General features: G+C 35.9%; 1 protein-coding gene across 2 annotated transcripts in view; it reads left to right on the top strand.

The window, feature by feature from the left end:
• Positions 1-12,578, top strand: part of tab2 (TGF-beta activated kinase 1 (MAP3K7) binding protein 2) — a 30,164-nt gene that overhangs the window by 3,647 nt on the left and 13,939 nt on the right. For both annotated transcript variants that reach the window (XM_056481128.1, XM_056481127.1), the window contains exon 2: positions 10,974-11,142. In XM_056481128.1, the coding sequence (XP_056337103.1) occupies positions 11,041-11,142 (102 nt within the window). In that variant the 5' untranslated portion in view covers positions 10,974-11,040. The remainder of the gene's footprint in view (positions 1-10,973; positions 11,143-12,578) is intronic.

The raw sequence follows: 12,578 nt of genomic DNA, 5'->3' as shown, positions 1-12,578 counted from the left end.
CTCAGATTGTCATGGGGGAATGCATGAAATGTTGATTATTCAGTTATTCAGAATAAGAGAATAATATAATAAGGGTGTTAACGGAAGTTGCTTTTTGAATGTCCCTTAATGATCCTGTTTTACATGTTAAAGCACATAGATCGACTAACGTTGTTGAGTCACCAGGCTATCCACGTTTCCTTTGGCGTTTCATATAATTTTATGTGTTTCATTTTTAATTTTTCTACTTTCCCTTTCATTCAGGAACATTTCATTAATTCCCCCTTGACAAACTGAGGTATTAGATCATTATTGGGATGATAGAAGTGAAACTTTGAGTGAAGTTTAAATTGTCACACAGGTGTCAGCCAGTTAGATAGCGCCATGCAAATACCCTCGAGCAGATGATAGCTAATCGCATTTACGCAACACCGGAAAAGTGATGTAATTGCCAGTTGTCTTCTGTGATGCGTTGCCGCTGACATGTTTTGTGAATGAACCTTAAAACGCACAAAAACCTTTTATTATTTCTTTAACTGTTTTGCCTTGATTTAAGTATTGAAGTATAACTGTAAAACAAAGTTTTGCTATTGTTTCACTTGTCAAAAAAAGTTTTTCTAATATGAGATCTCTTTCTTTAAATAAATCACAAGGTTTACAGTATGACAATACAAATCATAGTAACCCCTATATTGCGATACACATCACTAGAATCTTCCTGACAGACAGCATTGCATAGGATTGGACAATACCAAAGATACATGATTGTTAGATTTTACAATTTATGATGTTTTTGTCATTATTGTTTATACCGGGCTGTAATCCATACTCCATATATCCCTGTCAAAGCTGGAAGCGGATACACACATTGCAAGTTATTTAAAAGCTGTCAGTGTGAATGTGGATACACTACTATGCTTATTATAGGACTGTTTGGGATGATTCTGGGGATTATTCTGGATCATAGTTTGGAAGAAAGTGAAATATGTTAAATCACAGTATTCATGTTCAGAAATTGGATAATCAAATGTAAAATAACACTGTGTATAGTCTTCATTGTATAAATAATTCAATAATTACATCTTTAATAGAGTTTCAAATAGTACAATTTCATGTGCCTGAATACTTTAAACTCTAGTACCTAAATGCTCACACAGTCACTGGTCTTAAAAACACATGCGACTGATAAACTTTCAATTAGGCATGTGCCGGTATCACATTTTCATGCTGCGATTAATTGATTGAGCTTTTATCACGGTATACGGTATTATCACGATATTGTAATTTTACTAGAGAAACAGGTAAAAAAACACAAAAAACTTCAGTTTCGTCAACTTAGTAACTTTAATAACTTTTTAATTAACTAAAAGTACTTCAAACATTTAAATACAAATAAATATAAATAAAACAATACACAATATAAAAGTAAACTTGAGCAATTATATCAAAGTAAATGTGCAAAGGGAAACCGTCTTCGATCAGCAATCCCTCTGCATTTTTTTGGAACCCAAAATATTTCCAAACCTCTGACTTTTTTTTTTGAAGGGGGATAAATTGTCGGCAGCGTTCCTCCTTCCGCCATGCTTCTTCTTCGTGTGAGGATTATAGTGCGGTGGCAGCGGCGACGCGCACTGTGTGCACACAGGGCTTTTACATGTGGGGATTGTTTACATCAGAGTGCGCATCAGTTCTGCGCAGCATATACGCAGTGTTTCTTCAAGCGGTTGATGGAAAATAAGCTAAGGCGCGTTCTAAGAATATAAATTCGGATCTATTATTTTTCACGGTATTTGAAGTGATTCATTACCGTGATTTATCACATTACCGAATACCGGCACAAGCCTACTTTCAATATGGTTAAACTCTTCAGTGACTCCGTGTTCTGAGCTGAGGCTCCTGGTAAGCTTTAATCCCAACATATAAACTTAACATTGCAGTTCCTGAGATGTGACTATTGCACATTGCATTATCAATGCTGAAACGATATATTGTGCAGCCAGATTTACTCTCATGAATTTAATAATACGATTGAACTGCTGAAAACCAGCAGAGATGATGGTGCACTGAAGTGGAGATGGCGGTGGGAAAGAGCACACAGATGATCATCTCTGCTGGTTTTAATGAGTTAAAACATTAAATTGATGACCTTAAACAAATAACGTGGAGTCATACTACCAGTGTGATGATGAATTATCGATGATTTGACAAAAAAATATTGAAACCTCCATAAATATGTTTTTAAGGAGCACTTTTTATTTTGATCCTCTCCACACGTCTTTATTTATTCTTTAAAGAGCACATTCTGGTATTCTTGTTCAGTCAGCAACTTGCTTGTAGCACAGATTGTGATACCTCAGGTCAAGCAAGTGAAACGTGTTTTGCCCCTTTTTACAAGTTGTAAAATAAGCCTCTTGATGACGGCTCTAGACTAGAGTGTGCGACGTTTCAGCTCTAAATACTACACAAATTATGTTTTATAACCAGAACTTGACATCAACACCTGCCAACCTGCCAAATGCAGGTAGTTTACAGTCGTGGTGTGTTAGACTGCCACTCCTACTTGATTTTCAACCTCCAGCTGGTTGAAAATCATTTTTAAATTGTAGTTTTCTTAAAAAGCATAGTTCAGCAGTAAGGATGGCCTGGGGCCAGCGTGAGAAATGACAAAAATGACTGTGTTTGCGTGAGCAAAAGAAACCGGTGAATAACGAATGTGAGGATGATCACGTGCACAGTGAGACTATCCTCGTTCAGTGACGAGGGCTTCAGTGTCGCGTGCACAGATGATGTGATGCAAGCGATTGTTTAAAAGCGTGCGCGTTCACATTTCTTTGCGCAGAGCATCCGTTTCTGCAATTGTAACTGTTGCGATCGGTTCTCTTTGAAACAAGACAATGCGTTGCTCACACAGCCATCCTGCTGCTTTCAAGAGCTCGAGATTTTTTTAAAGTGTCTTTTTGTAAGCAGTAGCGGTAGCTGCTTTCACTTTAACCTTTCTTTGAACAGATTATTAATGGGCCTAACGTTAACTGTGCACGTGATCATCCTTTCATGATGGCGCACAGAATGTTTTTCACCTGCTTTCTTTTGCATAGTTATTTTTGTTAATGTGGTTTAATTATCATCCTTTGCTTTAATATGAGATTAACTCTCCATTTATGTATAGTTAACTGAACAAAGTTTTAGATGCATGGCAATAATGCTTTTTTTTTTTGTAAATTTTTTAAAAGAAAAGTTTTGTTGAATACAAAGTGCATGTGTACAGCTATATTAAGCTTGTTTTGACACATTATTTAAATTTCTCAGCTAAAAAGAATTTATTTTATTTTTGATGTGGCTAGAGAAACGTTTGGTAAATTCTTAATTAGACATCTTAGATTTATACTTCTGTATCGAGTGATCACCCTGACCCACAGCGCATGCCTTGCACATAGTCGTGCATTTATACTTTTGTACTTTTATACGTTTGTGTTGCTCTGCAATAACACTTCTGAAACACTAGCTGGCAGTACGTTTTTATGTTCCTCTGTGTCAAGTTTTTTTTATTATCTATTTTTTTAGGGTTTTTTCACCTTTAATTTGGATAGGATAGTAAAGATTATTGACAGGAAAGTATTAGGAGCAGAGAGAGGGGAAAGGTCGGCAAAGGACCTCGAGCCGGGACTCGAACTCGGGTCACCGTGAGCACTATGGTGCTATATGTCAGCGCACTTAACCACTAGGCTATTGGCGCCGACGTGAGTCGAGTTTTTTTGTGGGTGTTTTGTTTTTTCTGAACGCTACCTTACTGTACAAATAGTTAAAACTCGCTCATTCAGAAGCTAGAACCGATGGACGTGTAACAACATTAAACATAGGGTAAACACAAAACATCTCCATCTGGAACTCTTTCACGGCACTCGACACTTGTAAACACTCACTCCAACGCGGCCGCGTGGCTCTTAGTCCCACCCACACTTGTCATCGCTACCAAACCGACCAATCACAGAACTTGCGCTATGCATCATTGCGACGTGTAGTTAAATTGTTTAAAAGGTGCATGTCAGCATCTGCTTCAGCCACGGCGATGGCTATGCAATCGTGCGCCGGAGCTTACGTGTGCGCTTGATTCAGTAGTATAAATCAGTCTTTAGTGTTGAGCTCTGGAAAGTCAAGTGAAATAAAAACTGCTTATGTATGTGTGACAAATGCTTTGCACCATTGCATACTTTATTATCAGATAAATTATAAGAAGACAGACTCGGATAAACCATATTGTGGTCATGTATTTATTAATTTAGTTGCATCAAATGAAAGCAGTTATATCTTATTTATCCTACGTTATTTCCTGGTTTTCTTCAGGGCATATTTGTTTCTGTGTGACTCGTGCGAGAGAGTGCCCTCTGGCCTTCGGAGGAAATATAGCACTGATCATATCGCCGTACTTTACTCACATGATGTTCAAGACAGCTTTTGCTAAATTCCAAATGGGATTTTTATGTCGATATATCATTCAATTCTATACCACAGTGTTGAATAGTATAAAATAGTATGTTTTCTTCCACATTCTGTAATAAGAAATTGTGTCTGATCACAAAAAGGAGGGATTTCAAATACTCGACATGTCATGAAGTGAGTTCAAAGCAAGTTTACATCAGTAAATCTGTTCATAAACAATCATAAACTGTATTGCACATGATTTGCTACTGTAATACATCACTAACAGACCGATTGCAGGTTTAATCGTCATTCTTTTTTATTGTGGGCAAAATCTTTACCGGTATAATGAACAATAAAATATCATCTATTCCTACTGCTGACCCCTCAAGTCAGCACTACTCTATTTAAGTGATATTTTATCTGTGTACAGATAATGAAGAACAAACAGAACAAAACAAAAAACAAGCAACGTTATCTACAGCTGTGAATTATCTCTAAAGGAACCTGAAAGTGACTTAAAACAAAGAGGAACTTTGCGTTCCTCCCACAGTTTGAGTAAACTTTCTAATGTTTTCACCTTTGTTAACCTATAATAATTTTTTTTATTTGCCAAAGGTGTCTTTAATTGTATAAAATGACATGTAATGTTATCCAGTGTTTTCCTATTATAATAATAATGATAATGTGAGCATGTGGTGGTTGAACCGTGTCTCTGGGCATTGTACAAGTTTACAAACATTTCACACATATTCTAATAAGTAACACCAGAATATTTTATTCCAGTAAAATTGAACAATTCTAGCTTTAAAATTGATCAACATTTGGATTTATGAACAACTGATCAAAACACAAGCACAAACACAATAGAATAATAATTAGGCTCATATTCACAAAACTTTTTATCTCACCACTAACAGTTCCTAAAAAGCAGTGAAGTTTTTATCCAAGAGTTTTATTATTATTATTTTATCTGTTCACAAAACTGTTTGAGACAAATTTACTGAGGAATAGAGAGAAGCCTGAAGCTGAGAGGGAGGGCTTTCAGCTGATGTTATCCCTAAAATGAAGTAAACTCTGGGTTTTTCACTTTAGAATGCAAGGTATGTCAAACCTGGCAAAGCAGAGTAAGTCAAGCCTGTTTATACAAGCGAGGTAAATCATGCTCAGGTCAGTTACTGTGGTAACTTACTCTATGAACCTAACCTGGTCAGGAGCAGGAGCAGTTTTCTTCTGCAAACTGAGGTTTTTTTTTTTTTTTTTAAAGCTTTCTTTTAAAGTGGAATCTTCTCTTTAAAGTGGAAGCTGTGTTTAAATACTTATTCATTCATGCACACTGCAGAATTGCTTATATAATGAAGCATTTATTCATATGTCAAGTGCAAATGTAGAGCTGATTAACCTAAACTATTTTATGGCCCAATGAAATGTTATATTTGTCCTTTTTAAATGCATTTACTTATTTGTTAATAAATTAGTTTTACATTTTAGTGATTTTTTTCAATTCAAAGATCAATGAAATGTATATAAAAAAATATGTATCTACATTTTATTTTTAGAGAAGTGCTGCTCAACAGAGAATCCCTTAAAATTAAGGTGCGGAAAAAGAAACTGTATTATTCAGCATAAATAATATTAGCATATTACTGTCATTTGAAGTAGATTCTACTGTACAATTCACCAGTACATTACAAAATCCTTTAATTTATCTGAATTTCCCCCCCATGGGTTGCCCTGAAGAGCTTTGAGTTTCTGTAGTCTTGAAAATGTTTGTGTTGAAATGCTGAAGACTCAGCATGTCCTGCAGTTCGTCTCTTTCTCTCCTCTACTGCGAACTGTGCAGATTTAATGCACTTGGTGGGTAATGTTTGCATTGCAGTTTTTTTTTTTATTCATAAATACTCAAATAAACCGGATTCTGCTGTATACCTTGTTGAATAGGCAGTGATGACTAGACGACTCCATAGCGCCATCTAGTGTATATTCAGCTGTAACACTGGGACAAGTGTTACTATGCCCGTGAGAAAGTAATGATACAGTGGTCTCTGTTTTAAAGGGATGAGATTCAGTGGAGATACTGCTGTCAAGATCTGGAGTAAAACTAATGTGATGCCCACTCATATATCTTCACGACAGAAACTCATCATTCTGAAACTGCTTTTGCCAACATTTAGGCCATAGGTCTCAAATTGTATTCCTGGAGGGCCGCAGCTCAGCTCAGTTTTGGGCATGAAACGATGAGGCGAGTTTCAAGGTTTACAACTGTTTTGGAAAAGTTATTTATTTATTTAAGATTATTATTTTCAACGTGTTGTCAAAGACGTTTTATTTTTATATTTTGTATATTCATTCATTCATTTTCTTTTCGGCTTAGTCCCTTTATTCATCTGAGGTCGGAATGAACCGCCAACTTATCCAGCATATGTTTTATGCAGCGGATGCCCTTTCAGCTGCAACGCATCACTGGGAAACACTCATATACTCTCATTCACACACTTACAATATAGACAGTTTTAGCTTACCCAATTCACCTATACAGCATGTCTTTGGACTTGTGGGGGAAATCGGAGCAACCGGAGGAAACCCACGCGAACGCGGGGAGAACATGCAAACTCCACACAGAAACGCCAACTGACCCAGCCGAGGCTTGAACCAGCGACCTTCTTGCTGTGAGGCGACAGCACTACCTACTGCGCCACCGCGTCGCCCTATTTTATTTATTTATTTAGTACAACAATCTCAAGCAGCAAAGGACTATCCACATCAAAAGCTACTGGTCAGCGCACGATTCAACAAACATTTGAAAAACAAATCACTTCTGCACCTTCATCCACGCATGCTGTGCTTCTTATACCGAATCTTATACCAGCCCATGTCTACTCAGTTTTACTCTAATGTTACGCAAACACACCTGAAGCAACTAATCAAGCTGTTCAAGACTAATAGAAAATTTAAACAAGAGTGAGTTGGAGCTGGTGTGAGCTAAACTCCACTATCTGAAAAAAGGGATGCATCGATTTACTATTACAGCCTGAATAGTAATGAGCATAGTGAAAGTTTATTGAGGAGAACTTGATCAAAGTGGTTTTATTTATTTGAATACAACAAGTACACTAGGTTTTATTTAGCTGCAACAACAGCTTGCTTTATATAGCATTTAATAATTATTCTCGCTGTTCAACAAAGTTTTTCTATCAGCAGACATAATGGTTTGGATTATTCATACGAAGGAACTATTCCAGATGTGAATGTAAATGAAAACAAAATAAAGATTGAAGCTATAAGTATAAGTTTGGTATTTATGAAATGTCACAGAGTTATGGTTATTTTTCATAATCATTTCGTTATCCGGTCGTTTATGTAGCGACTATGTCTCCAACATTTATTAGATTTGCTTGGAATATTGAGGAATGTCATCAATAGACCTACAGAATTGATGCCTTGATGCTTTCTCAAGTGAAACCGCCATAAACTCCAGCAAGATAAAGTAATGTATGCAGAACCATAGACCCTTATCTATAAACAAAGTATAATTATGGCAACTGTGTTCATCATAACTGAAAGCTACGTCGTGTTTGTTGTCTGCACACACAAAAACTTTCTTTAGTAAAGGTTTCATATCAATGACCGTATGTAGCCTAAATAAGCAATGTTATTCAACCGGTTCAGCTTTTCTTCCAGACTTCAATTTTGAATAAACTTCAAATAGTTAATGTGACTTAGGCCCAATCCCAATTCTATTTTTATCCCCCTTGGCCTTCAAAATGTACCCCTAAGAATTGGGACACCACTACAGCACCTGCACACGTCATCATATGTCATCGTGAGCTCTTGCTTCAAATGAGATGAGGCGATCACGACTGCTGTAGTTATTCCAGTTGTGATATTTTTTGGTATTTATCTTCAGGAAATCACTGAAGGCATATATCATGTTAGCATGACGATATAATGTGGCAATAAGATTGTATCTGTACTGTGCATTTACACCGTGGCTATATTTATCAATATAAACACAAGAAAACAACATTAACATTATAGCAGACACTGTAAAAAGCTCATTTCCAGCCACTAGACTTTTCTGACAGGGTATTCCAGTGTCAGAATGTTGTGGGACTACTATAGAAGAGTTATTATTAGGCATTATAGATAGTGAAATTTAGCGTTTTTTATTTTAGCGGGTTTTTTTTTTTTAAAGCATGACGGGAAAACACGAACGCGGTTATGAATATATTAAAACATGTGCTTGTTTGTCGTAAAAAGTCATAATAATGACAAAAAATACTAATTTGTGCATTCTCCTGACTTTCGGGTTCAGCTGTGCTGCCGTTGCGGCTGGTGTATTCTGGGAAATTTTCTTACCACTTAGGGTTAGGGTTAGGGTTAAATCTCTTTCGAGGGCTATCTAGCCCTTACTCAATAACTCCCATTTAAATCTTTTTTACATTTGTACATTACAAACTTAGCTTAAATCCCAAAAGCTCATTACGTTATGCAGTTATAATTGTGCTGTGTCAGTGCTTTCATTCTGTATTTGAGCTTTATTAAATGCACACAACAAGGCTTATTTGCCCATGATCTGCCTCAGAATCATACAGATGTAGATGAAGTGCATTAAGCAATCAGTGTTTTTACCACTCCTTTACTCCAGGCTTTAGAAGGCAGTGTTAACTGCATGTTGAAACAGCACATGTAATCACTTAAAAATGCTGTCTGGGCAGATGAGACTTTTATTGGGTTTTTCGGCTTTATCATGGTTTATTCAACTGATTTATCAAAAGAAAAGTTTAAATGCAATTGTTGATTGTATGTTTTGCTTTAATGAAAAAAAAATATATATTTTTTTTTGATAAATCACTGTTGTCCAATAACTCACCTAATTAGCCTTGTTAAGCTTTTAAATTGTACTTTAAGCTGAATACTAGTGCCTTGTACTGTCATCATGGCAAATGCAAATACATTAATTATTCAAAATTAGTTATTAAAACTTACATTTAAAAATGTGTTAAAGAAAAATCTTCACTTCATTAAACAATGCTTTTAAAATTCAACTGTACATATCATCATCATCATCATCATCCTCATCACGATCCTCATGATCATGAAGCGACTTCAATGATCTGTCATGACATTATTGTTTGTATTCTGTGACAAAAATGACACAAAAAAAAAAATGACAGATTTATTATTAATTCCCTAAAGCAGGGGTGTCCAAACTCGGTCCTGGAGGGCCGGTGTCCTGCAGATTTTAGCTCCAACTTGCCTCAACACACCTGCACGGATGTTTCTAGAAAGCCTAGTAAATGCTCGATTAGCTAGCCCAAGTGTGTCTGATTGGGGTTGGAACTAAACTTTGCAGGACACCGGCCCTCCAGGACCGAGCTTGGACATGCCTGCCCTAAAGGATGTTTGGATTCAGAAAAGAGCTTACTTTGTTTGCGAACTGAAGGTCGCAGTTAGGGGTGAAACAATACAGACTTTTCATGATTTGGTTTTCAGTTTTAGGGTCATGGCTTTCTTACAGTTCAGTAAAAAACACTGCCAAATAAAAATAAAAGGGGAAAAGCTAACAAATAACAAAAACAATACAAAATGAATGCAATATAAACAGGTCTTTTCAGGTTTTCATGTACCTAACAGCAGTTTTCAGTCACATAAACTGAACAACATAATCAAATATAGCTCTGCATACTGTATATAATCAAGTCAAGTCAAGTCGAGCTTTATTGTCATTCCTCTACATGTGTGAACATAAAGCAAACGAAATATTGTGTCTCGCAGGACCACGGTGCTACATAAATGAATCATAAATACAAACACAACACTGGATATATGAGCTATTTAAATCTTATGCTTAACTAACATATACTATAAGATACTTAACTATGCACATAAGGCTATACAATCTTCACTGTATAAATAAAATAAAGGTGAACACTTACTGAGCTATACTGAGCTATATATCTATTGAATCGAGAGCAGAGTGATTTCATTATCTTTCATTTGATTAATATTATAAGCACAGACAGCAGGAATAAGATGTTTTTACTTTAAGATGCAGCACAATGAGAAACTTATAAACAGACACACAATTTCCCCATTGTTTACATTCCAAGGGATAGCCTATTGATTACTGCTCGAGTCAGACAGGCGGACATAATTATTGGTCATAACTGAGTCTTACCATGGAGAAACAAGACTCAATTTGCATGTCATAATGTTCATTCAGCTGTTCAGGTGAGGTACTTCTCAGATCTCCAGAGTTCTGGATTTGGGCTTCTGGTCCCAAGTGCACTTACAATCTGACATGCGGCTCATTGTAAGATACACAGAGCAGTTCAGAAAGTAATTTGAATGGGGAAATGCAAAATATAACTTAAAAATTATTGATAAAACGCAATATCCATATCCATATTGAACAGTGGAGGTCATACTGAACAGGTCAATGTTATATTGAGTATTGTGGGAACCCTAGTTGCAATGTCATAAAATAATAATAAAATCACACCGGATTGTTTGTTTATTTGTGTAAACTGTTTAATTGACACCAGTTTTTTTTGTTTCTTTCTCCTTTTTTCCAGACGATGCTACGATAGTGTGTGAGCGTGTGTGCTGTGGTCAAGTCTGTTCGGTTTTGGCATTTGACGAATGGCACAGGGAAACCAGCAGATTGACAACCAGGTTCTGCACCACCTGCGGCAAAAGTTTCCAGAAGTACCAGAGGACGTGGTGTGTGAGTGTGTCCTACAGGTGAGAACTGCTTTGCACAAACACTTTGTCCGGTGGGCGAATTATCAATGTGTACTGATCAGACCTACAACCCTTAGTGGCTGTTTTTGCCTCATTGACTTTTATTTTAATGACATTATTTGATTGAAAATCTATGATACCATATAATCATGCTTGATTGTTGGTGGTTTTCGATGTTTATAAAAGGTACAATTTGTCGTTTTTACTGTTGATCATCAGTTGGCAGCATTAACCCTTTAGATAGGCCGGTGCAACAAACGTTTCTGGCTTTCATATGGAGTTCTGTGAAGTAAAACAGTAGATTTTTGCTTAGATTTTAAGTACTGTTTTAAGTATTATCTTAACTTCTATGTACGTTTAAATTTAAATGATCATTTGGTACAATTCACTTATTATGTACATACATTGTACTTCCATTTTTTAATTATTTGCATGCGATTACATTTATAATTGCACAGTTGACCATCTCTTACACCTTTACCCTTTACTCTTAAACCTTCCCATACCACCAGACACCATACCAGTCGCTAACCTGACCCATATCACTGGTTATTAGCCCTAGAATTCTTCTGCCATATCATATGAACACTAAATATACTGTACTTATTTATTGATGTAAGTATATAGTAGTTAAAGTTATTTTTCTTTTTAGTTACTTCTATAAATCTAGGCAGCTATAGAGTGATATTTATCTGTTTGATGCTATACAGTTGAAGTCAGAATTATTAGCCCCCCTGTTTATTTTTTTCCCCAATTTCTGTTTAACGTAGAGATTTTTCTCAACACATTTCTGAACATAATAGTTTTAATAACTCATCTCTAATGACGGATTTATTTTATCTTTGTCATGATGACAGTAAATAATATTTGAGTAGATATTGTTCAAGACACTTCTATACAGCTTAAAGTGACATTTAAAAGGCTTAACTAGGTTAATTAGGTTAACTATGCAAGTTAGGGTAATTAGGCAAGTTATTGAATAACCATGGTTTGTTCTGTAGACTATCGGGAAAAAATATAGCTTAAAGGGGATAATAATTTTGACCCTAAAATGGGTTTAAAAAAATTAAAAACGACTTTTATTCTAGCTGAAATAAAACAAATAAGACTTTCTCCTGAAGAAAAAATATTATCAGACATACTGTGAAAATTTCCTTGCTCTGTTAAACATAATTAGGGAAATATTTAAAAAAAGAAAAAAATCAAAGGGGGGCTAATAATTCTGACTTCAACTGTATATCCTGTATGTTGTCAGATTTTTCACTTTGCGTAGCACACTGCCACACAGTGGTGAACTCCTGAACCAGCCGGTCTAGTACACAAATCAGCAAAATCATTATAATGTACCTGTCTAAAATATAATAAATACTGCTCTTATTACAGTTCTATTGTACCATGCAACCCTATTTTATTTTTCTAATCACGGTCTAAATGTA

This window comes from Danio aesculapii, chromosome 20 (genome assembly GCF_903798145.1).
Source record: "Danio aesculapii chromosome 20, fDanAes4.1, whole genome shotgun sequence".
NCBI classification, from domain to species: Eukaryota; Metazoa; Chordata; class Actinopteri; order Cypriniformes; family Danionidae; genus Danio; species Danio aesculapii.
The sequence above is the reverse complement of the archived record's forward strand: the minus strand, read 5'-3'. Positions and strand labels throughout refer to the sequence as shown.